Source organism: Nesoenas mayeri, assembly GCF_963082525.1.
Source record: "Nesoenas mayeri genome assembly, contig: SCAFFOLD_97, whole genome shotgun sequence".
NCBI lineage: Eukaryota > Metazoa > Chordata > Aves > Columbiformes > Columbidae > Nesoenas > Nesoenas mayeri.
Genome location: NW_027660023.1, coordinates 1 through 25148, shown reverse-complemented (window position 1 = coordinate 25148; position 25148 = coordinate 1). Strand labels below are relative to the sequence as shown.

Genomic DNA, 25148 nt, shown 5'->3' with positions numbered 1-25148 from the left:
GGCATGTATGGGGACTTGTATGGGGACATGTAGGGGGACATGGGAATGTATGGGGACATGGGGATGTATGGGGACATGTATGGGGGCATGGGAATATATGGGGATGTATGGGGACATGGGGATGTATGGGGACATGGGGATATATGGGGACAGGGGGATGTATGGGGACATGGGGATATATGGGGACAGGGGGATGTATGGGGACATATATGAGGACATGGGGATGTATGGGGACATGGGAATATATGGGGATGTACGGGGACATGTATGGGGACATGGGGATGTATGGGGACATGGGAATGTATGGGGATGTATGGGGACATGTATGGGGATAGAGTGATCTATGGGGAAATGGGAATGTATGGGGGCAGAGTGACATGGGGACACTGGGGACATGGGGACACTGGGGACATGGGGCAGGGGGACATGGGGGGGCCCGTGGGTGCCCCCGGTGACTCCGGGGGGGCCGCAGGTCCCTGTGCCGCCGGGACCCCCAGTGCCAGCACTACCTGAGCCTGGACGGGGACGTCACCCTGAGCCACCGCGGGGCCCTGCGCGCCCTCCTGCGCCAGAACCGGTGCCTGACCCCCCCGGGACCCCCCAAAACCCCCCCGGGACCCCCCACACCCCACTGACCCCCCCAAACCCCCCACTGACCCCCCAAACCCCAATGACCCCCCAAACCCCCCAGGGATGCCCCAAACTCCACTGACCCCCCCAAACCCCCCAGGGACCCCCCACACCCTACTGACCACCCCCACCCCACTGACCCCCCCCAAACCCCACTGACCCCCCCAAACCTCCCCAGGACCCCCCACACCCCACTGACCCTCCAAACCCTCCAGGGACCCCCCAAACTCCACTGACCCCCCTAAACCCCCCAGGGACCCCCCAAACCCTCCAGGGACCCCCCAAACCCCACTGACCCCCCAAGCCCCTCAGGGACCCCCCCCACCCCAATGACCCCCCCAAACCCCCCAGGGACACCCCAAACCCGACTGACCCCCCCACACCCCACTGACCCCCCCAAACCCCCCAGGGACCCCCTAAACCCAACTGACCCCCCTAAACACCACTGACCCCCCCAAACCCTCCAGGGACCCCCCAAACCCCACTGACCCCCCAAACCCTCCAGGGACCCCCCACACCCCACTGACCCACCAAACCCTCCAGGGACCCCCTAAACCCAACTGACCCCTCCAAACCCCCCAGGGACCCCCCAAACCCCACTGACCCCCCTAAACACCACTGACCCCCCCAAACCCTCCAGGGACCCCTCAAACTCCACTGACCCCCCTAAACCCCCCAGGGACCCCCCAAACCCTCCAGGGACCCCCCAAACCCCACTGACCCCCCAGCCCCCCAGGGACCCCCCCCACCCCAATGACCCCCTCAAACCCCCCAGGGACCCCCCACACCCCACTGACCCCCCAAACCCAACTGACCCCTCCAAACCCCCCAGGGACCCCCCAAACCTCACTGACCCCCCTAAACACCACTGACCCCCCAAACCTCCCAGGGACTCCCCACACCCCACTGACCCCCCAAACCCTCCAGGGACCCCCCAAACTCAACTGACCCCCCCTAAACCCCCCAGGGACCCCCCAAACCCTCCAGGGACCCCCCAAACCCCACTGACCCTCCAAGCCCCCCAGGGACCCCCCCCACCCCAATGACCCCCCCAAACCCCCCAGGGGACACCCCCAAACCCCACTGACCCCCCCACACCCCACTGACCCCCCCAAACCCCCCAGGACCCCCCAAACCCCACTGACCTCCCCAAACCCCCACCAGGGACCCCCCAAACCCCACTGACCCCCCTAAAACCTCCAGGGATCCCTCAAACCCCACTGACCCCCCCAAACCCCCCAGGGACCCCCCCCACACCCCTCTGACCCCCCCAAACCCCCCAGGGACCCCACACCCCTCTGACCCCCCCACACCCCACTGACCCCCCCAAACCCCTCAGGGATGCCCCAAACCCCACTGACCCCCCCCAAACCCCCCAGGGACCACCCCCAAAACCCACTGACCCCCCCAAACCCCCCAGGGACCCTCTGACCCCCATGGGACCCCCCCCAAACCTTCATGGACCCTCTGAGGCCCATGGGACCCCCTGACCCCCCCAGGGACCCCCTGACCCCCCATGGGACCCCCAACACCCCCATGGACCCCCTCATTCCCCCATGGGACCCCCAACCCCACCCAGGGACCCCTGACCCCCCCAGGGACCCCTGACCCCCATGGACCCCCTGATTACCCCATGGGACCTCCTGACCCCCATGGGACCCCCAACACCCCCATGGACCCCCTCATTCCCCCATGGGACCCCCAACCCCCCCCAGGGACCCCTGACCCCCCCAGGGACCCCTGACCCCCATGGAACCCCTGATTCCCCCATGGGACCCCCTGACCCCCATGGGACCCCCAACACCCCCATGGACCCCCTCATTCCCCCATGGGACCCCCAACCCCGCCCAGGGACCCCTGACCCCCCCAGGGACCCCTGACCCCCATGGACCCCCTGATTCCCCCATGGGACCCCCTGACCCCCATGGGACCCCCAACACCCCCATGGACCCCCTCATTCCCCCATGGGACCCCCAACCCCACCCAGGGACCCCCTGACCCCCATGTGTCCCCCTGACCCCGCCCAGGGACCCCCATGGGACCCCCCCCAGCACCCCCATGGACCCCCTGACTCCCCCAGGGACCCCAAAACCCCCAGCCCCCCCTCACCCCCCCCCATGACCCCCTGACCTTTGACCCTTCTCCCCCCCCCTAGGAAGGTCCTGGCCCCCCTGCTCTCCCGCCCGGGGCAGCTCTGGTCCAACTTTTGGGGCGCCCTGAGCCCCGATGGTTATTACGCCCGCTCCCAGGATTATGTCGACATCGTCCAGGGCAAGCGCAGGTGGGTCCCGCCCCCTTAAGCCACGCCCCCTTAAGCCACGCCCCCTTAAGCCACACCCCTCTAAGCCACGCCCCATGGTGCCCCCCCCCCCCCCTTTCAGACATGGGGTTCCATCCATCTCTCTGTTCCACCCCAGAAGCCACGCCCCCTTAGCCACACCCCCTTGGAGCCACGCCCACATGGAGCCACGCCCCTAAGCCACGCCCCCAAGAGCCACACCTCTCCAAGCCACGCCCCCCCGCACACCCCCTTCTGGTAGCCACGCCCCCTTGTAGCCACGCCCCTAAGCCACTCCCCCAAAAGCCACGCCCCACCCCCCCCACTCCAGAAGCCACGCCCCCTTCTGGGAGCCACGCCCCCTTTTAGCCTCGCCTACCTGGAACCACGCCCCCCATAAGCCACGCCCCCACAAGCCACGTTTCCCGCCAGCTCCATTTAAAGGGGCGGTGCTGTGTTAAAGTGGGGGGGGGCGTGTCCTTCCCTGGCCCCGCCCCTAACGGCGCTGTGGGCGTGGCCAGGGGGGTGTGGAACGTGCCCTACATAAGCCACGCCTACCTGGTGAGCGGGGCCGCCCTGCGGGGCCCTCTGGGGGACGGACCTGTGTTCACCCGCCCCGACACCGACCCCGACATGGCGTTCTGCCGGCGCGCGCGGGAGCGGGTACGACACCTGTCCCCCTGTCCCCATGTCCCCATGTCCCCCTGTCCCCATGTCCCCATGTCCCCATGTCCCCATGTCCCCATGTCCTCATGTCCCCATATCCCCCTGTCCTCATATCCCCCTTGTCCCCCTTGTCCCCATGTCCCTATATCCCCACATCCCCATGTCCCCCTGTCCCCATGTCCCCCTGTTCCCTTGTCCCCCTGTCCCCATGTCCCCGTGTCCCCATGTCCCCCTGTCCCCCCCATCCCCGCATCCCCCTGTCCCCACATCCCCATATCCCCAAGTCCCCATGCCCATATCCCCATGTCCCCCTGTCCTCATATCCCCCTGTCCCCACGTCCCCCCTGTCCCCCATGTCCCCCTGCCCCCATATCCCCCTGTCCCCCTGTCCCCCCATCCCCATATCCCCAAGTCCCCCTGCCCCCATGTCCCCCTGTCCCTCTGTCCCCCATGTCCCCATATCCCCCTGTCCCCATGTACCTATATCCTCATGTCCCACTGTCCCTATATCCCCATGTCCCCCATGTCCCCCTGTCCCCATGTCCCTATATCCTCATGTCCCCCCCTGTCCCTACATCCCCTTATCTCCCCTGTCCCCATGTCACCCTGTCCCCATGTCCCCTTATCCCCATATCCCCCTGTCCCCATATCCCAATGTCCCCCTGTCCCCATGTCCCCCTGTCCCCATGTCCCTGGGTAGGGGCGGGGGGGGGAGGAGTGACACTGGGGTGGGGGAGGGGACCCTGTTTTTGGGGGAGGAGTCACGGGGCGGGGTGACATGGTGGTGGGGGAGGGGCTAACCTGCCCCTCCCCCCCCCCCCATCCCCCCATCCCCAGGGTCTGTTCCTCCATGTCACCAACCGGGAGGAGTTTGGTCACCTGCTGGTGACATCGGGTTACAACAGCAGCCGGCGCCACCCCGACCTGTGGGAGCTGCCGCGCAACCCCCGGGTGAGACCAGTTCACACCAGTATAAACCAGTATAAACCAGTATAGACCAGTAACACCCCACTGGGAACCCCCCAGACACCTGTGGTGCCTCCCAGTTCCCCCCAGTAACACCAGTGCCCCCCACCCCGACCTGTGGGAGCTGCCGCGCAACCCCCGGGTGAGACCAGTTCACACCAGTATAAACCAGTATAGACCAGTAACACCCCACTGGGAATCCCCCAGGGCACCTGTGGTGCCTCCCAGTTCCTCCCAGTAACACCAGTGCCCCCCCTTCCCTTGCACCCCAATCTCTGGCAGCTCCCCAGTAACCCCAGTGATCTCTAACCCCAGTGATCCCAGTGATCCCAGTGACCTCAGTACCCCCAGTAACCCCCAGTGATCCCAGTGATCCCAGTGACCCCAGTAACCCCAGTAACCCCAGTACCCCCAGTGATCCCAGTAACCTCAGTGATCCCAGTGACCCCAGTAACCCCAGTGACCCCAGTAATCCCAGTGATCCCAGTGACCCCAGTAACCCCAGTGATCCCAGTGACCCCAGTAACCCCAGTGACCCCAGTAATCCCAGTGATCCCAGTAACCCCCAGTAACCCCAGTAACCCCAGTAACCCCATAACCCCAGTGACCCCAGTAACCCCAGTGATCCCAGTAACCCCATAACCCCAGTGACCCCAGTAACCCCAGTGATCCCAGTAACCCCAGTAACCCCAGTGACCCCAGTAACCCCCAGTAACCCCAGCGATCCCAGTAACCCCAGTGATCCCAGTGACCCCAGTAACCCCAGTGACCCCAGTAATCCCAGTGATCCCAGTAACCCCCAGTAACCCCAGTGACCCCAGTAACCTCATAACCCCAGTGATCTCAATAACCCCAGTGACCCCAGTGACCCCAGTAACCCCAGTGACCTCAGTAATCCCAGTGATCCCAGTAACCCCCAGTAACCCCAGTGACCCCAGTAACCCCCAGTAACCCCAGCGATCCCAGTAACCCCAGTGACCCCAGTAACCCCAGTGACCCCAGTAATCCCAGTGATCCCAGTAACCCCCAGTAACCCCAGTGACCCCAGTAACCTCATAACCCCAGTGATCTCAATAACCCCAGTAACCCCAGTGACCCCAGTAATCCCAGTGATCCCAGTAACCCCCAGTAACCCCAGTGACCCCAGTAACCCCCAGTAACCCCAGCGATCCCAGTAACCCCAGTGACCCCAGTAACCCCAGTGACCCTAGTAATCCTAGTGATCCCAGTAACCCCCAGTAACCCCAGTGATCCCAGTAACCTCATAACCCCAGTGATCCCAATAACCCCAGTGACCCCAGTGACCCCAGTGACCCCAGTGACCCCAGTAATCCCAGTGACCCCAGTAACCCCCAGTAACCCCAGCGATCCCAGTAACCCCAGTGACCCCAGTAACCCCAGTGACCCCAGTAATCCCAGTGATCCCAGTAACCCCCAGTAACCCCAGTGACCCCAGTAACCTCATAACCCCAGTGATCCCAATAACCCCAGTGACCCCAGTACCCCCAGTAACCCCAGTGATCCCAGTGACCCCAGTAACCCCAGTAACCCCAGTACCCCCAGTGATCCCAGTAACCCCAGTGATCCCAGTGACCCCAGTAACCCCAGTAACCCCAGTAACCCCATAACCCCAGTGACCCCAGTAACCCCAGTGATCCCAGTAACCCCATAACCCCAGTGACCCCAGTAACCCCAGTGATCCCAGTAACCCCAGTAACCCCAGTAACCCCAGTACCCCCAGTGATCCCAGTAACCCCAGTGATCCCAGTGACCCCAGTAACCCCAGTAACCCCAGTAACCCCAGTAACCCCAGTGACCCCAGTAACCCCAGTGATCCCAGTAACCCCAGTGACCCCAGTAACCCCAGTGATCCCAGTAACCCCCAGTAACCCCAGTGATCCCAGTGATCCCAGTAACCTCATAACCCCAGTGATCCCAATAACCCCAGTGACCCCAGTACCCCCAGTAACCCCAGTGATCCCAGTAACCCCAGGAACCCCAGTACCCCCAGTGACCCCCAGTAACCCCAGTGACCCCCAGTGACCCCAGTAACCCCCAGTAACCCCAGTAACCCCATAACCGTGTCCCCAGGACTGGGAGGAGAAGTACCTGCACCAGAACTACAGCCGCATCTTCCAGGAGAACCTTTACCAGGAGGTACCGGGGGGACCCCAAAACCCGGGGAGGGACCTTGGGGACACCTTGGGGACACCCCCAGACCTTGGGGACACCCCCAGACCCTGGGGACACCCCCAAACTTTGGGACACTGGGGACACCCTCTGTGGGGACAGATGGACCTTGGGGACCTCCTGAGATGTCCCCAAAGCCTGGAGAAGAACTTGGGGACCCCCAGGACACCCCCAGACCTGAGGATGGGTCTTGGGGACACCCCAGACCTTGGGGACACCCCCAAACCTGGGGACACCGGGGACACCCCCTGTGGGGACAGATGGACCTTGGGGACCTCCTGAGATGTCCCCAAAGCCTAGAGAAGAACTTGGGGACCCCCAGGACACCCCCAGACCTGAGGATGGATCTTGGGGACACCCCAGACCTTGGGGACACCCCCAAACCTGGGGACACCGGGGACACCCCCTGTGGGGACAGATGGACCTTGGGGACCTCCTGAGATGTCCCCAAAGCCTGGAGAAGAACTTGGGGACCCCCAGGACACCCTCAGACCTGGGGATGGATCTTGGGGACACCCCAGACCTTGAGGACACCACCAGATCTTGGGGACACCCCAAATCCCAGGGATGGACCTTGGGGACACCCCTTGTGGGGACAGATGGACCTTGGGGACCACCTGAGATGTCCCCAAACCCTGCAGAAGAACTTGGGGACCCCCAGATTTTAGCCACCCCCCCAAAACCCAGCCATGGACCTTGGGGACACCTTGGGGACACCTTGGGGACACCCCAACCCCAAGGATGCATTTTGGGGACCCCCCCAAGACCTTGAGAACATCTTGGGGACCCATGAGTCCCATAGAAAGACTTTGTCACCTGCGTTGGGTCTCTGGGAGTTTTGGGGGGTCCTTGGTGGGTTCTGGGGGTCCCCAGAGGTTTGGGGGGGGTCCCCAGTGGTTTGGGGGGGGTCCCCAAAGTTTGGGGGGTCCCCACATTGTCCCCATCCCCCCAGCCCTGTCCCGACGTCTACCAGTTCCCGCTCTTCTCGGAGGAGTTTTGCCAAGAGCTGTTGGATGAAGTGGAGGATTATGGGAAATGGAGCCAAGACCATCATGAGGTGGGGGACATGGTGGCCACAGGGGGGTGGTTGGTGGCCACAAGGTTGGTGGCCACAAGGGTGAAGGGTTGGTGGCCACATTGGGGACGTTGGTGGCCATGGGGTGGAGTTGGATGAGATGGAGATGACGTTGAGGTTGAGGTTGTGTTGGGTCAATGATGGGTTGGTGGCCAAATGATGGGGGTTGGTGGCCCCAAGCGGGACATGGTGGCCACGGGGGGGTGGTTGGTGGCCACAAGGTTGGTGGCCACAAGGGTGAAGGGGTGGTGGCCACGTTGGGGACGTTGGTGGCCATGGGGTGGAGTTGGATGAGATGGTGATGACGTTGAGGTTGAGTTGGGTCAATGATGGGTTGGTGGCCCCAAGGGGGACATGGTGGCCACGGGGGGGGTGGTTGGTGGCCATAAGGTTGGTGGCCACAAGGGTGAAGGGGTGGTGGCCACGTTGAGGACGTTGGTGGCCATGAGGTGGAGTTGGATGAGATGGAGATGACGTTGAGGTTGAGGTTGTGTTGGGTCAATGATGGAGGTTGGTGGCCCCAAGGGGAACATGGTGGCCACAGGGGGGTGGTTTGTGGCCACAAGGTTGGTGGCCATGAGGGTGAAGGGGTGGTGGCCGCGTTGGGGACGTTGGTGGCCATGGGGTGGAGTTGGATGGGATGGTGATGACGTTGAGGTTGTGTTGGGTCAATGATGGGTTGGTGGCCCAATGATGGGAGTTGGTGGCCCAATGATGGGGTTGGTGGCCCAATGGCAGGGTTACTAGCCCAATGATGAGATTGGTGGCCCAACAATGGGGTTGGTGGCCCAATGGCGGGGCTGGTGGCCCAATGATGGGTTGATGGCCCAATGGCGGGTTGGTGGCCCAATGACGTGGTTGGTGGCCCAATGGCGGGCTGGTGGCCCAATGACGGGTTGGTGGCCTAATGGCGGGGTTGGTGGCCCTATGGCGGGGCTGGTGGCCCAATGGCGGGTTGGTGGCCCAATGACGGGATTGGTGGCCCAATGACGGGTTTGGTGGCCCAATGGCGGGGTTGGTGGCCCAATGGCGGGTTGGTGGCCCAATGACGGGGTTGGTGGCCCAATGATGGGTTGGTGGCCCAATGATGGGAGTTGGTGGCCCAATGGCGGGTTGATGGCCCAATGATGGGGTTGGTGGCCCAACAATGGGGTTGGTGGCCCAATGGCGAGGCTGGTGGCCCAATGATGGGTTGATGGCCCAATGGCGGGTTGGTGGCCCAATGACGTGGTTGGTGGCCCAATGGCGGGCTGCTGGCCCAATGACGGGTTGGTGGCCCAATGGCGGGGTTGGTGGCCCTATGGCGGGGCTGGTGGCCCAATGGCGGGTTGGTGGCCCAATGACGGGGTTGGTGGCCCAATGACGGGTTTGGTGGCCCAATGGCGGGGTTGGTGGCCCAATGGCGGGTTGGTGGCCCAATGACGGGGTTGGTGGCCCAATGATGGGTTGGTGGCCCAATGATGGGAGTTGGTGGCCCAATGGCGGGTTGGTGGCCCAATGATGGGGTTGGTGGCCCAATGACGGGTTGGTGGCCCAATGATGGGGTTGGTGGCCCAATGATAACATTGATGGGCCAGTGACGGGGTTGGTGGCCCAATGACGGGGCTGGTGGCCCAATGATAACATTGATGGGCTAGTGACGGGGTTGGTGGCCCAATGGCGGGTTGGTGGCCCAATGGCAGGGTTGATGGCCCAATGGTGGGTTGGTGGCCCAATGGCGGGACTGGTGGCCCAATGACGGGGTTGGTGGCCCAATGGCGGGTTGGTGGCCCAATGACGGGGCTGGTGGCCCAATGGCGGGCTGGTGGCCCAATGGTGGGTTGGTGGTCCAATGATGGGTTGGTGGCCCAATGACGGGGTTGGTGGCCCAATGGTGGGGTTGGTGGCCCAATGGCGGGTTGGTGGCCCAATGGTGGGCTGGTGGCCCAATGGCGGGGTTGGTGGCCCAATGGCGGGTTGGTGGCCCAATGGCGGGGCTGGTGGCCCAATGGCGGGTTGGTGGCCCAATGGCGGGCTGGTGGCCCAACGCTGGGACCCCCCAGGGCGGGGCGCAGGCCGTGGCGCTGGGGCCGCTGGGATTGGAGCCCGTGTGGTTGGGGGCGCTGAGGCGGTTCCTGACCCCCGTGACCCGCAAGTTCTTCCCCGGATACCAGCCCAAGGTGGGCGGGGCTTGGGGAAGGAGGCGGGGCTAAGGGGGAGGGGCTTGGGGAAGGGGCGTGGCTTGGGGAAGGGGGTTGGAGGTGCGGCTGTGGGAAATGGGGGTGGGGCTTCTGCGGAGGGGGCGTGGCTTGGGGTTGGCTGGGATAAGGGGTGTGGCCTCGGAGGGGCGTGGCCTTGGAGGGGCGGGGTCAGGGGAGGGCGGGGCTAGGGGCGGGGGTTGTGGGGAAGGGGGTGGTTCTGGGAAATGGGGCGGGGCTTCTGGGGGAGGGGGCGTGGTTTGGGGTGGATGGGAATAAGGGGCGTGGTCTGGGAGGGGCGGGGCTTTGGGAAGGGGCGTGGCAATGGGTGGGCGTGGCTAAATAAGTGGGGGTGGGAGGGGTGAAGAGGCGGGGCCAGGGAATGGGGAGGGCTTGCTGGAGGGGTGGGGTTTAATGTGGGCGTGTCCATCATGGCCACGCCCCCCCTCGCCTAGGGCCGGGCGGTGCTGAGTGACGTCATCCGGTATGGGCCCCGCCCACCGGCCCCGGCCCCGCCCCCTTCGGCCCCGGGACCCGCGGCCACGATCAGTCTGAGCCTGAGCCTGAGCCCCCCCCAGGTGGGAATGGGGACAAACTGGGGGGACTGGGGGGACTGGGGGGAATGGGATGGACTGGAGTAATGGGGGGACTGGAGGGACTGGGGGGGAATGGGGGGGACTGGGGGGAGTGGGATGGACTGGGAGGAACTGGGAGGGACTGGGAGGGACTGGGAGGGACTGGGAGCACTGGGGGGACTGGGAGGGACTGGAATGGACTGGGGGGAACTGGGAGGGACTGGGAAGGAACTGGGAGGGTCTGGGAGGGACTGGGATGGACTGGGATGGACTGGGGGTGACTGGGGAGATAGAAGGGACTGGGGGGAACTGGGATGGACTGGGAGGGACTGGGTGGGTCTGGGGGGACTGGGGGGGACTGGGATGGACTGGGGGGAATGGGGGGACTGGGAGGGACTGAAGGGGATTGAGGGAACTGGGAGGGACTGGGGGAGACTGGGATGCACTGGGTGGGACTGGGAGGGAACTGGGAGGGATTAAGGGGACTGGGAGGGACTGGGGTGAACTGGAGGGACTGGGGGGACTGGAATGGACTGGGAGGGACTGGGGGGGACTGGGAGGGAACTGGGAGGGAACTGGGAGGGAACTGGGAGCACTGGGACGCACTGGGAGGTCACTGGGAGCACTGAGAGCTCTGAGAGGTCACGGGGAGCACTGGGAGGTAACTGGGGGCACTGGGAGGTAACTGGGGTTACTGGGAGCAGTGGGAGGACACTGGGAGCACTGGGAGGTTACTGGGAGGTAACTGGGAGGTAACTGGGAGGTCACTGGGAGGTCACTGGGAGGTCACTGGGAGCACTGGGAGCACTGAGGGGCACTGGGAGGTCACTGGGGGCACTGGGAGCACTGGGAGGTAACTGGGAGCACTGGGAGCACTGGGGGGGCACTGGGAGGTAACTGGGAGCACTGGGAGCACTGAGGGGCACTGGGAGGTCACTGGGAGCACTGGGAGCACTGGGGGGGCACTGGAAGGTAACTGGGAGCACTGGGGGGCACTGGGAGCACTGGGAGGACACTGGGAGCACTGGGGGGCACTGGGAGCACTGGGAGCACTGGGGTCACTGGGAGCACTGGGAGGTCACTGGGGGCACTGGGAGGTCACTGGGAGCACTGGGAGCACTGGGAGCACTGGGGGGGCACTAGGAGGTAACTGGGAGCACTGGGAGCACTGAGGGGCACTGGGAGGTCACTGGGAGCACTGGGGAGCACTGGGAGCACTGGGGGGGCACTGGGAGGTAACTGGGAGCACTGGGAGCACTGAGGGGCACTGGGAGGTCACTGGGAGCACTGGGGGGCACTGGGAGCACTGGGAGCACTGGGGTCACTGGGAGCACTGGGAGGTCACTGGGAGCACTGAGGGGCACTGGGAGCACTGGGAGCACTGGGGTCACTGGGAGCACTGGGAGGTCACTGGGAGCACTGGGAGGTCACTGGGAGCACTGGTGTGATGGAGGCCCCGCCCCCTGCAGGGCGGGGGGTGGCGCTTCCCCCGGTACGACTGCGGGGTCCCGGCGCCCCCCCCGGGCTGGGCGCTGCTGCACCCGGGGCGCCTGACGCACCCGCGGACCGTGCTGAGCCCCCCCGGGGGCACCCGCCACGTGCTGCTCACCCTCCTGGACCCCTGAGGGACGCCCCGGGACATTGGGGACACCCCCGGGACATTGGGGACACCCCGGACCTCCTGGGGACACATCGGACCTTGGGGACATTGGAGACACCTGGGACATTGGGGTGCTGACCCCCCCAAGCACCCGTCATGTTCTTGTCACCCTCCTGGACCCCTGAGGGACACCCCGGGACCTTGGGGACAATGGGGACACCCCAGGGACATCGAGGACACCCCAGACCTCCTGGGGACACCTCGGACCTTGGGGACATCGGGGACACCCGGGACATTGGGGACACCCAGGACAATGGGGACACCCAGGACAATGGGGACCTGGGGTCCTGAACCCCAACCGGGGGCACCCGCCTCGTCCTGCTCACCCTCCTGGACCCCTGAGGGACATGGGGACACCTCGGGGACATTGGGGACACCCCAGGGATATTGGGGACACCCCAGACCTCCTGGGGACACCTCGGACCTTGGGGACATCGGGGACACCCGGGACAATGGGGACACCCAGGACAATGGGGACCTGGGGTCCTGAACCCCCCCCAAGCACCCGTCATGTTCTTGTCACCCTCCTGGACCCCTGAGGGACACCCCGGGACCTTGGGGACACCCCAGGGACACCCCAGGGACATTGGGGACACCCCAGACCTCCTGGGGACACCTCGGACCTTGGGGACATCGGGGACACCCGGGACATTGGGGACACCCAGGACAATGGGGACACCCAGGACATTGGGGACCTGGGGTCCTGAACCCCAACCGGGGGCACCCGCCTCGTCCTGCTCACCCTCCTGGACCCCTGAGGGACATGGGGACACCTCGGGGACATTGGGGACACCCCAGGGATATTGGGGACACCCCAGACCTCCTGGGGACACCTCGGACCTTGGGGACATCGGGGACACCCGGGACAATGGGGACACCCAGGACAATGGGGACCTGGGGTCCTGAACCCCCCCCAAGCACCCGTCATGTTCTTGTCACCCTCCTGGACCCCTGAGGGACACCCCGGGACCTTGGGGACAATGGGGACACCCCCGGGACATTGGGGACACCCCAGACCTCCTGGGGACACCTCGGACCTTGGGGACATCGGGGACACCCGGGACATTGGGGACACCCGGAATATTGGGGTGCTGACCCCCCCAAACACCCACTGTGTCCTCGTCACCCTCCTGGACCCCTGAGGGACACTGGGGACACCCCAGGGACCTTGGGGACACCCAGGACATCGCTGACGTCACGGGCGGGGGGGTGGGCGGGGTCATCACGCAGCCCGCGCTCCCATTGGCTCATTAAACTATTGCCCCCCCACCCACCTCCGATTTATGACGTCATTTCTTGACCCTTCCCCCCCTCATGTGACATCACCCCCCCCCCCCCCCACCCCAGTTTTGGGGTTCCCCCTCACCCAATATAGGGTCCCCCCCAATTTTGGGGGTGTCACCCCAAAATCTTAGGGTTCCCCCCCACTATAGGGTCCCCCCCCCCCCCCCCAATATTGGGTCCCCCCCCAAATTTTGGGGGTGTCACCCCAAAATCTCAGGGTCCCTCCCATTTTTGGTGCCCCCCCCCCAATTTCATTACCCCCCCCCCCCCTCCATTTCAGGGTCCCCCCCCAATTTTGGGGGTGTCACCCACAATCTCAGGGTGTGTTCCCCCCCCCACTTTCAAGGTTCCCCCCCCCCAATACTCCCCCACTTTTGGGGTCCCTCCCAATTTTGGGGTCCCCCCCCAATTTTGGGTCCCCCCAATTTTTGGGGTGTCCCCCCCCCCCCCAACCTCAACCCCCCCCAACCCCTTTTAGGGCATCCCCCCCCCCATTTTAGGCTCCCCCCAAATCTCAGGGTCCCCCTTAGTTCACCACCCCCCCCCCCCCCCCCCCCCATATTTGGGGTCCCCCCCCATTTTCGGGGTGTCCCCCCCCCCCCAAAAAAAATCCACCCCCCCCCCTCACAGACACCGACTTTATTAATCTCATTATAATACACGATTCACACCAGGATTTGGGGCCCCCCCCCCCAAAAACCCCGAGGGGTCCCCAAAACCCACCGTGGGGGGGGGGGTCACGGTGGGTGGGGGGAGGGGAATGGGGACCCCCCCAAAAAATGGGGGGAGGGGCGGCAGTGACACCCCGCCCCCCCCCCCCCAACCCACCCCCCCCAATTCCTCCTGATGGGGGGGGGGGGGGTCCCCAAAAATGGGGGAGGGGATTTTGAGGAACCCCCCCCAGGACACACATATGGGGGGGACCCCAAAACCCCCCCCAAGGAACATAACAAGGAATCTCCCATTTTTGGGGACCCCCCCACTGCATCCCCAAATTTTGGGGCTCCCCCCTCAATTTGGGGTGAAATATCCACTTTGGGGGGGGGGGGGGATGATTTTGGGGACCCCCCCCCCCCCCCAACCTCTGGCACCTCCTTAAATTTGGGGACCCCCCCCTCTATCCCTTGGGTTCCCCCCATTTTTTAGGGGTTCCCCCCCATTTTTAGGGGTCCCCCCAAACCATGAACCCCCCAAATTTTAGGGACCCCTCCCTCAAAATCTGGGGGCCCCCCTCAATAATTTTGGGGTCCCCCATCCGTTTTGAGGCAGCCTCACATCTTTGGGGTCCCCCCCCTTATTTTGGGGTCCCCCCCAGGTTTTGGGAACCCCCCCTTAATTTTGGGGACCCCCCCCCCATTTCACATCCACCCCCCAACATTTCCTGCTGTCCCCCCCATAATTTTGGGGTCCCCCGGGAGTTTTGGGGTCCCCCCCAATTTGGGGACCCCCCCCTATAATTTGGGGGACCCCCCCACGCTGCGGCAGTGATTTAGGGGGGTGCACCCCAAAAATTTGGGGGGGGGGGGGGAAACAGGGCTGGAATGTCTTGGGGCGGCCCCTGGAATGCAATTGGGGGGGGGAGGGGCAAGAACCCCCAAATTATTTCAATGGGGGGGACCCCAAAATCTCAGAGACCCCCCCAAAAATAAAGGGGGGGGCCCCCAAAATATTGTGCTCAGATTTAGGGAGGAGACACAAACCCCAAAATCATTTGGGGGGGGGCACATGCTATGGATCCACTTCTTGGGGTGACCCCACATTTTGGGGGACCCCCCCCCACACACACACTTTTTTGGGGGTGTTGGGTAGCCAGGGTGACCCCAAATTCCCTCCATGGGGGGGGTTGGGGGGGTGTGATCCCCACCCCTCCCCCCCCAATTTTTGGGGTGCTCTGGGCTGTGGACACCCCCAAATCTTCATCTCAGGGGGGGGAACATATTGGGGGGGAGTCACCCTCAAATTTAAAGGGGGACACCCCAAATTTAAAGGGAGGGTCACCCCAAATTTAAAGGGGGGACACCCCAATTTTGAGGGGGGACACACACACCTATTTAAGGGGGCAACACCAATTTGGGGGGTGAACCCCTAATTATAAGGGGGGGGGGGTTATTTGAGGTGCAAAAGCGGGGGGGGGATATTGGGGTATGGGGGTTAATTGGGGGGGGGCACATTGAGTGGGCGGGGCTTAAAAGGGCGTGGCTTAAGAGGCGGGGTTTAAGGGGGTGGGGGGGGGGGGGGAGGTTTTGGGGTCCCCAGGGGGGGATATTGGGGTGCAAAGAGGGTCCCTGAGGGGGGGGGGGAGGAGGGGGGGTGGAGTGGGCGGGGTTGGCCACGCCCATGGGCGGGGGCCGGTGGGCGGGGCCGGCGGCGTTAGGTGCTGAAATACACTGGGGAGAGAGAAAGGGGGTGGAGTTAAGGGAGGGGGGCGTGGCTTAGAGGGGACCACGCCCCCTTCCTCTCTAAGACGCGCCCCATCCCTTAAAGGGGCCGCGCGCCTTTAAGGAAGGTCAATCTGGCGGTTGGCCACGCCCCCTCATTTGCATGCAGCGCTAAGTCACGCCCACCCCAAGTCACATGTCTTTCCCTACAAGCCACGCCCAGTTATTTGCATGGCCCGCCCCTGTCATTTGCATACAGAGCCCATTCATTTCCCTGCAGTTAATCTCCCCCTATTCCCTATGGGTGCAGTTAATTTGCATATGCTAATTAGGACATTCCTAATTAGCTAATTAGGATATTATTTAGCCCACCCACCTCTAATTAGCATATGTTAATTAGGATATTATTTAGCCCACCCACCCTAATTAATACCCCACCCCTTATTTGCATATATTAGCGCCTAATTGCATATTCACCCACCATTTACATGCCCCATTCATCCCTATTAGCTGAGTTAATTAGCATGCCTCATTAGTATGTCACACCCCTAATTAGCATATTCACAGTCTAATTAGTGTGTCCACCCCGCTCATTTGCATACACCCCCCTCATTAACCCCCATTGTAAGCCCAAATCTCTAACACATTATGCCCGCCCCCTCGTTAGCATAGCACCTCATTAGCATACCAATTAGCATACCAACATGCCTAATTAACATATCTAACACCCTAATTAACACCCTAATTAACTCACCGATAATGATGATGAGGACGATGGCGCAAATCACCCCCAGGATGATCATCATCTGTGGGGTCAAAGGTCAGAGGTCACCTGAGGTCATTTGGGGGGGGGGCAGTTTTGGGGTGTATTTTGGGGTATTTTGGGGCATTTTGGGGGCATTTTAGGAGGTTTTGGGGTATCCAGAGGTGCCCAAGGGTCATTTTGGGCTCGTTTTGGGGGTATTTTGGGGTATTTTGGGGGTTTCTGCCCCACCTTGAGGTTCTTCCCCAGCACTTGAACTTGAACTTGGGGGTCATGGGTTCAAACTGGGGCTATTTGGGTCATTTTAGGGCAGTTTTGGGGTGTATTTTGGGGTATTTTGGGGGCATTTTGGGGCATTTTAGGGGGTTTTGGGGTAGCCAGAGGTGCCCAAGGGTCATTTTGGGCTCGTTTTGGGGGTATTTTGGGTATTTTGGGGTGTTTTTTGGGGGGTTTCTGCCCCACCTTGAGGTTCTTCCCCCAGCATTTGAACTTGAACTTGGGGGTCACTGGGTCAAACTGGGCTATTTTGGGTCATTTTAGGGCTGTTTTGGGTCATTTTAGGGCTGTTTTGGGTGGGTTTGGGGCTATTTTGGGTCATTTTGGGGCCTTTTTGGGTGTTATTTGGCCTATTTTGGGTGTTATTTGGCCTATTTTGTTGGTTTTGGGGCTATTTTGGGTGGGTCTTGGGGCCATTTTGGGTCATTTTGGGGCCATTTGGATCATTTTAGGGCTAATTTGGGTGTTTTTGGGCCTATTTTTAGTGGGTTTGGGGCTATTTTGTGCCTATTTTGGGTGGTTTTGGGCCCATTTTGGGTGGTTTGGGGCCTATTTTGGGTGGTTTTGGGTCTATTTTGGGTGGTTTTGGGTCTATTTTTGTTGTCTTTGGGGCTATTTTGGGTGGGTCTTGGGCCCATTTTGGGTGGTTTTGGGGCCATTTTGGGTTATTTTAGGGCCATTTTGGGTGTTTGTGGGGCCTATTTGGGTGGGTTTGGGCCTATTTTGTGCCTATTTTGGGTGGGTTTGGTCTAATTTGGTTGTTTTGGGGCCATTTTTGGGTCATTTTAGGGCTATTTTGGGTGGGTTTAGGGCTATTTTGAGTGGGTTTTGGGGCCATTTTGGGTCGTTTTAGGCCTATTTTGGGTGGTTTGGGGTCTATTTTGGGTGGGTTTGGGTCTATTTTGTGCCTATTTTGGGTCGTTTTGGGTCTATTTTTGTTGTCTTTGGGGCTATTTTGGGTGGGTTTGGGGCTATTTTGGGCCTATTTTGGGTGTTTGGGGGCTTATTTTGTGCCCATTTTGGGTGAGTCTGGGCCTATTTTGGGTGGTTTTGGGTCTATTTTGGGTGGTTTTGGGCCAATTTGGGTCATTTTAGGGCTATTTTGGGTGGGTTTAGGGCTATTTTGGTGGGTTTGGGGCTATTTTGAGTCATTTTAGGCCTATTTTGGGTGGGTTTGGGGCTATTTTGGGCCTATTTTGGTTGTTTTGGGGCTATTTTGTGCCTATTTTGGGTGGTTTTGGGCCCATTTTGGGTGGTCTTGGGTCTAGTTTGGGTGGTTTTGGGTCTATTTTGAGTGGTTTTGGGTCTATTTTTGTTGTCTTTGGGGCTATTTTGGGTGGGTCTTGGGCCCATTTTGGGTGGTTTTGGGGCCATTTTGGGTTATTTTAGGGCCATTTTGGGTGTTTTGGGGCCTATTTTGGGTGGGTTTGGGCCTATTTTGTGCCTATTTTGGGTGGGTTTGGGTCTAATTTGGTTGTTTTGGGGCCATTTTGGGTCATTTTAGGGGCCATTTTGGTGGGTTTAGGGCTATTTTGGGTGGTTTTGGGGCCATTTTGTGTCATTTTAGGGCTATTTTGGGTGTTTTGGGGCCTATTTTGGGTGGTTTTGGGCCTATTTTGTGCCTATTTTGGGTGGTTTTGGGTCCATTTTGGGTCATTTAGGGCAATTTTGGGTGGTTTGGGGCCATTTTGGGTCATTTTAGGGCTATTTTGGGCGGTTTTGTGCCTATTTTGGGTGGATTTGGGCCCATTTAGGGTCATTTTAGGGCTATTTTGGGTGGGTTTAGGGCTATTTTGGGTGGGTTTTGGGGCCATTTTGGATCATTTTAGGGCTATTTTGGGTGTTTTGGGGCCTATTTTTAGTGGGTTTTGGGGCTATTTTGTGCCTATTTTGGGTGGTTTTGGGTCTATTTTGGTTGTTTTGGGGCCATTTTGGGTCATTTAGGGCTATTTTGGGTGGTTTGGGCCTATTTTGGTCCCATTTTGCATGTTTTGGGACCTATTTTGGGTGGGTTTATGCCTATTTTGGTGGGTTTGGGCCTATTTTGGGTGGTTTTGAGCCCATTTTGGGCCTCTTTAGGGTATCCAGAGGCACCCAAGTCTCATTTTGGGGTATATTGGGCTCATTTCTGGGCATTTTGGGGTGTTTTGGGGGCATTTTGGGGCGTTCTGGGGGTATTTTGGGGCGTTTTGGGTGCATTTTGTGGCGTTTCGTTGTGTTTCTTGGCGTTCCGTCCCACCTTGAGGTTCTTCACCAGCACTTGCGCTTGAGCTTGGCGGCGCTGGTCTCGAAATGGGGCTATTTTGGGTCATTTTAGGGCCTATTTTGGGTGGTTTTGGGTCTATTTACAGTGGTTTGGGGCCTATTTTGGGTGGGTTTGGGGACTATTTTGGTCCTATTTTGGGTGGTTTGGGGATATTTTGGGTGGTTTTGGGTCTATTTTGTGCCTATTTGGTTGTTCTGGGGCTATTTTGGGTGGGTTTTGGGCCCATTTTGGGTCATTTTAGGGCTATTTTGGGTGGGTTTAGGGCTATTTTGGGTGCGTTTTGAGGGCATTTTGGGTCATTTTAGGGCTATTTTGGGTGTTTTGTGTCTATTTTGTGCCTATTTTGGGTGAGTTTGGGCCTATTTTGATCCTATTTTGGGTAGTTCTGGGCCTATTTTGGGTCTATTTTTGGTGGTTTTGGGCCTATTTAGGGTCTATTTTTGGTGGTTTGGGGAATATTTTGGGTGGTTTTAGGGCCTTTTTGGGTGGTTTTGAGCCCATTTTGAGCCTATTTTTGGTATCCAGAGGGCGCCCGAGGCTCATTTTGGGCTCATTTCTGGGCATTTTGGAGTGTTTTGGGGGTACTTTGGGGTGTTTTGGGGGCATTTTGGGGCGTTTTGGGGTATTTTGGGGCATTCTGGGGGTATTTTGGGGTGTTCTGGGGGTATTTTGGGGCGTTTTGGGGGTATTTTTTGGTGTTTTCGTTGTGTTTCTTGGCGTTCCGTCCCCACCTTGAGGTTCTTCCACCAGTACTTGCGCTTGAGCTTGGCGGCGCTGGTCTCGAACTGGGAGGCCCCGGCCTGCAGCGCGTCCGCCCGGTCGTCCAGCTCCGACAGCTTCTGGTCCCGCTCCAGCACCTTGTCCACGTTCACCCGCATGATGTCCACCACCTACAGGGGTCAAAGGTCACGGGGAAGAGGTCAGAGGTCATGTGGGGTCAGAGGTCATGGGGGGTAAAGGTTATGGGGGGTCACCAGGGGGGATGGGGGGTCATAAAGGACCCAGGCGTCCGGGAGCCTCCACCCCACTACAGGGTCAGTAATGAGGGCTGTAGCTCCGCCCACATATATAGGGGGTGACCTGGGGGTCAAAGGTCACGGGGAAGGGGTCAGAGGTCATGGTGGGGTCAGAGGTCAAGGGGGGTAAAGGTTATGGGGGGTCACAGGGGGTCATAAAGGACCCAGGCGTCCGGGAGCCTCCACATATATAGGGGGTCACCTGGGGGTCAAGGGTCATGGGGGGGTCAAGGGGTCATGGGGGGTGGGGGTCATGGGGAGGGTGAGGGGTATGAGGGACCCAGGCGTCCGGGACCATCCACCCCTATGATATGGTTAGTAATACCCCCCTGTAACTCCGCCCACACAATGGCCACGCCCCCCAGACTCACCCCTAATGAACCTGGAGCATCCGCACCCCCCCCAATAGGTCCATGAATGACCCCTTGGCCCCGCCCACACATTGGCCACACCCTCCAAAGCCCCGCCCATTGGTCCACGCCCCTTTTGGCCCCCGCCCCTTTGGCCCCGCCCCCTGACCTCATCCACTTGGGCATCAGAACCTCCACTCCCCTCCAGCAATGACCCCTTGGCTCCGCCCCCAAATTAACTCCGCCCACCCCAAGCCACGCCCATTGGTCCACGCCCACATCCCCGACCACGCCTCCTTTTGGCCCCGCCCCCTGACCGCATCCACTTGGCCATTGGAACCTCCCCCCCTCCAGCAATTGGCCCCGCCCCCAAATCAACTCCTGCCACTCCAAGCCCCGCCTATTGGGCCCGCCCATCATGTGGCCACGCCCACCCCGTGGCCACGCCCCCCAGACTCACCCCTAATGAACCTGGGGCATCCGCACCCCCCCCAACAGGTCCATGAATGACCCCTTGGCCCCGCCCGCCCATTGGCCACACCCACCTCAAGCCCCGCCCATTGGTCCACGCAACTTTGGGCCCCGCCCCCTTTGGCCCCGCCCCCTGACCTCATCCACTTGGCCATTGGAACCTCCCCCCTCCAGCAATTGGCCCCGCCCCTAAATTAACTCCGCCCACCCCAAGCCCCGCCCATTGGTCCACGCCCACATCCTTGACCATGCCCCCTTTTGGCCCCGCCCCCTGACCTCATCCACTTGGCCATTGGAACCTCCCCCCCCTGCAGCAATTGGCCTCGCCCCCAAATTAACTCCGCCCACCCCAAGCCACGCCATTGGGCCCCGCCCACCACGTGGCCACGCCCCCCCCAGACTCACCCCTAATGAACCTGGAGCATCCGCACCCCCCCCAATAGGTCCATGAATGACCCCTTGGCCCCGCCCACACTTGGCCACACCACCCCAAGCCCCGCCCACGAGGCCACGCCCACCCCCCTTGACCACGCCCACCCCTCTGACCTCATCCACTTGGGCCTGGGTTTGCTGGAGCCGCCGGTTGCTGGTGAGGTTGGGGGGAGGGGCGGGGGGACCCCCCCCTTCTCCTCCGGCGGGGGGAGGGGCATTGGGGGCGGAGGGGGCCGACCTGGGGGAGGCAAAGGTCAAAGGTCAGAGGTCAATGAGGCAACAGCTGCCCCCTCCCCATCATAACGGACCCAGGCATCCGGGAGGGGGACCCAGGCGTCCGGACTGTTCATCCCCCATCATAGGGGACCCAGGCATCCGGGATGGGACCCAGGCGTCCGGGATGGGACCCAGGCGTCCGGGGCTGTTCATCCCCTATCATAGGGGACCCAGGTGTCCGGGAGGGGACCCAGGCGTCCGGGGCTGCCCGTCCCCCATTATAGGGGACCCCACGCGTCCGGGGGCTGCCCCTCCCCCATCATAGGGGACCCAGGCGTCCGGGGCTGCCCATCCCCCATTATAGGGGACCCAGTGTCCAGGATGGGACCCAGGCATCCGGGAGGGGACCCAGGCGTCCGGGGTTGCCCATTCCCCATCATAGGGGACCCAGGCGTCTGGGAGAGGACCCAGGCGTCCGGGATGGGACCCAGGCGTCCGGGATGGGACCCAGGTGTCCGGGGGCTGCCTCTCCCCCATCATAGGGGACCCAGGCGTCCGGGATGAGACCCAGGCGTCCGGGGCTGCCCATCTCCCATCATAGGGGACCCAGGCGTCCGGAGGGGACCCAGGCATCCAGAGATGCCCATCCCCCATCATAGAGGACCCAGGCGTCCGGGATGGGACCCAGGCGTCCGGGGCTGCCCCTCCCCCATCATAGGGGACCCAGGCATCCAGGCTGGGACCCAGGCGTCCGGGGCTGCCCATCCCCCATCATAGGGGACCTAGGTGTCCAGGAGGGGGACCCAGGCATCCGGGGCTGCCCATCCCCCATCATAGGGGACCCAGGCGTCCGGGATGGGACCCAGGCGTCCGGGATTGCCCATCCCCCATCATAGGGGACCCAGGGCGTCCGGGATGGGACCCAGGCGTCCAGGGTTGCCCCTCCCCCATCATAGGGGACCCAGGCGTCCGGGAAGGGACCCAGGTGTCCAGGGTTGCCCATTCCCCATCATAGGGGACCCAGGCGCTCCAAGATGGGACCCAGGCATCCGGGAGGGGACCCAGGCATCCGGGGCTGCCCATTCCCCACCACAGGGACCCAGGTGTCCAGGAGGGGACCCAGGCGTCCGGGATGGGACCCAGGCGTCCAGCGTGTCCCCTCCCCCCCCCATCCCCCCCATATAGGGGGAGGGGCGCTCCCTCCCCATCGGGGGGCGGGGCCACCTGGGTGGGGGCGGGGCCATAATTTTCCCACCCCTCCCCCCATCCCCTAAAATAGACACGGGGGGGGTGGGAGGGGAAAAAAGGGGGTGGGGGGAGGGGGGGTTGATCCCACTTTGGGGGGAGGGGGGAGGGAAATGGGGGGAGGGGAAAGAGGGGAGGGTGTGGGGGTCAGGGGGGGTTGGGGGTCTATGGGGGTCTATGGGGGTCTATGGGGGTCTATAGGGGTCTATGGGGGGTCTATGGGTCCCGGTCCCACTCACATCTCGGGTTGTTCCGGGCGCTGCGGCGGCGGGAAAATGGCGGCGGGAAAATGGCGGCGGGGGGGCGGGGCCAACATCCGGGTACCGGGAAGGGGGGGGGAAAGGGGGGGGGAAGGGGGGGATGGGAAAAATGGGGGGGGGAATGGGAAGAGTTGGGGGGGGTGTGTCTATAGGGGTCTATAGGGGTTTATGGGGGTGGGGAGGGGGGTCTGTGGGGCGGGGGGGGGTGAAAGGGGTGTATGGGTGGGGGAGTCTATGGGGCACAGGGGGGTTTCTATGGGTCAGGGGGGTCCTATGGGGTGGGGGGTACAAGGGGGTCTATGGGGCACACGGGAGGGGTGAGAGGGGTCTATGGGTGGGGGGGGTCTATGGGGTTGGGGGTCTATGGGGCACAGGGGGGTCTATGGGGCACGGGGGGTTTCTATGGGTCAGAGGGGTTATGGGTGGGGGGTATAGGGGGTGCAAGGGGGTCTATGGGGCACAGGGGGGTTTTCTATAGGTCAGGGGGGTCTATGGGGTGGGGGTTATAGGGGGTACAAGGGGGTCTATGGGGCATATGGGGGGTGGGGAGTCTATGGGTGGGGGGGTCTGTGGGGCAAGGGGGGTTTCTGTGGGTCAGGGGGGTCTATGGGGTGGGGGGGTCTATGGGTGGGGGGGGTCTATGGGCACAGGGGGGTTTCTATGGGTCAGAGGGGTCCTATGGGTGGGGGTATATAGGGGGTGCAAGGGGGTCTATGGGGGCACAGGGGGGTTTCTATAGGTCAGGGGGGTCTATGAGGTGGGGGTATAGGGGGTACAAGGGGGTCTATGGGGCACATGTGGGGGTGGGGGAGTCTATGGGTGGAGGGGTCTGTGGGGCACAGGGTGGGGGTCTATAGGTCAGAGGTCCTATAGGAGTGAGATCTATGGGTCAGGGGTTTCTATAGGGCGGGGGGGGATCTATGGGGCACTCGGGGGGTTATAATTTGATCTTAATTGTTGTGTTTTTGAGTCAATCACGATTTTTCTCCCGTTTCTTTCCATTTTCACCCCAAAATCAAAACGTGTTGCGTATTTACCCACCACGGGGACGCAACAGCCCCGCCTCCCTATCACGGTGACACGACTAACCACGCCCACAGTAGGCGTGTCCTTCATCACATGACCTACCCAAGCGGCAATCCCGTCCTGCCCCCTCGCGAGCGCCATCAGAGTCTCCGGGTGACGTCGCGGGTTTGTTGCACGAATCCCCGCGCGTCCCCTCCCGTGACGTAATCAGTACGTCATCACGCAGGGCTCATCACGCGCTGCCCGCGCAAGGGCGGGCAGGTCAGGATGTACCGCACTGACGATACGTAATTCAGCGCAATTAACGGGGGTGACGCTGCGAGACCGCCACTGACGTCACGGCGACACCCACCTACCCCTCCCCCCACCCCCCCACGACACCCCCACACTCCCCCCCCCACCCCCTCCCCCCACCCCGCACCGCGCTACCCCCTCCCCACCCAGCGCCCCCACCCTTTCTTCCCCGCTCCCCGCACTCCCATCCTGCCCCGCGGCGCTCATTTGCAATGTGGGCGGAGCCACGGCCCCCTTCAGGCGCCCAAACACAAGCGGTTTCCCCGCCAAAACCTTTAATTTCGCGCCGCCCGCGCGGGGTAAAACGGGGGTTTAGGGGCATGGGGGGAATTTGGGGACCCCCAAGGGGTTCGGGGAGGGTCCCCAAACCCTCCAGCGCCCCCTTGTGGTGCTCAGAGCGCCTCCTCCTGCAGCCAAGCACCGACGCCATGAGCAGCAACTCGGTGGACAGCGGGGGGGACACTGCGGGGGTGACACATAGAATGACACAGAGTGGCAGGGTTAGAAGGGACCCCAAAAGCTCATCCAGTCCATATATATATATATATATATATATGTATATGTAAATTCCCCAGTGATGTCTCAGCCTCCAGCACTTGGTATTTCCAAGGTCTCCCATCCAAGTACTGACCGGCCCGACCCTGCTTAGCTTCC

At 61.7% G+C, this 25148-nt stretch overlaps 2 protein-coding genes across 2 annotated transcripts in view; one reads left to right on the top strand and one right to left on the bottom strand.

The window, feature by feature from the left end:
• LOC308052402 (multifunctional procollagen lysine hydroxylase and glycosyltransferase LH3-like) overlaps positions 1-13412 on the top strand; it is a gene marked incomplete at its 5' end in the record, with an annotated part of 28391 nt that extends 14979 nt beyond the window's left edge. Inside the window, 9 exon segments of the mRNA XM_080364482.1 lie at positions 473-577; positions 2786-2911; positions 3430-3571; positions 4412-4525; positions 6632-6697; positions 7683-7787; positions 9848-9964; positions 10438-10560; positions 12027-13412. Coding sequence (XP_080220608.1) covers positions 473-577; positions 2786-2911; positions 3430-3571; positions 4412-4525; positions 6632-6697; positions 7683-7787; positions 9848-9964; positions 10438-10560; positions 12027-12182 — 1054 coding nt within the window. The 3' untranslated portion in view covers positions 12183-13412.
• A 935-nt stretch (positions 13413-14347) lies between these two features.
• On the bottom strand, positions 14348-24468 carry VAMP2 (vesicle associated membrane protein 2). The gene is made up of 7 exons (XM_080364483.1): positions 24303-24468; positions 23154-23173; positions 21568-21691; positions 19916-20074; positions 16634-16685; positions 15500-15888; positions 14348-15455 (listed from the first exon to the last, which is right to left on the bottom strand). The coding sequence occupies exons 1-6, from the start codon at positions 24339-24341 to the stop codon at positions 15872-15874; spliced, it is 411 nt and encodes a 136-aa protein (XP_080220609.1). The 5' UTR covers positions 24342-24468; the 3' UTR covers positions 14348-15455; positions 15500-15871.
• Positions 24469-25148: the final 680 nt, after the last annotated feature.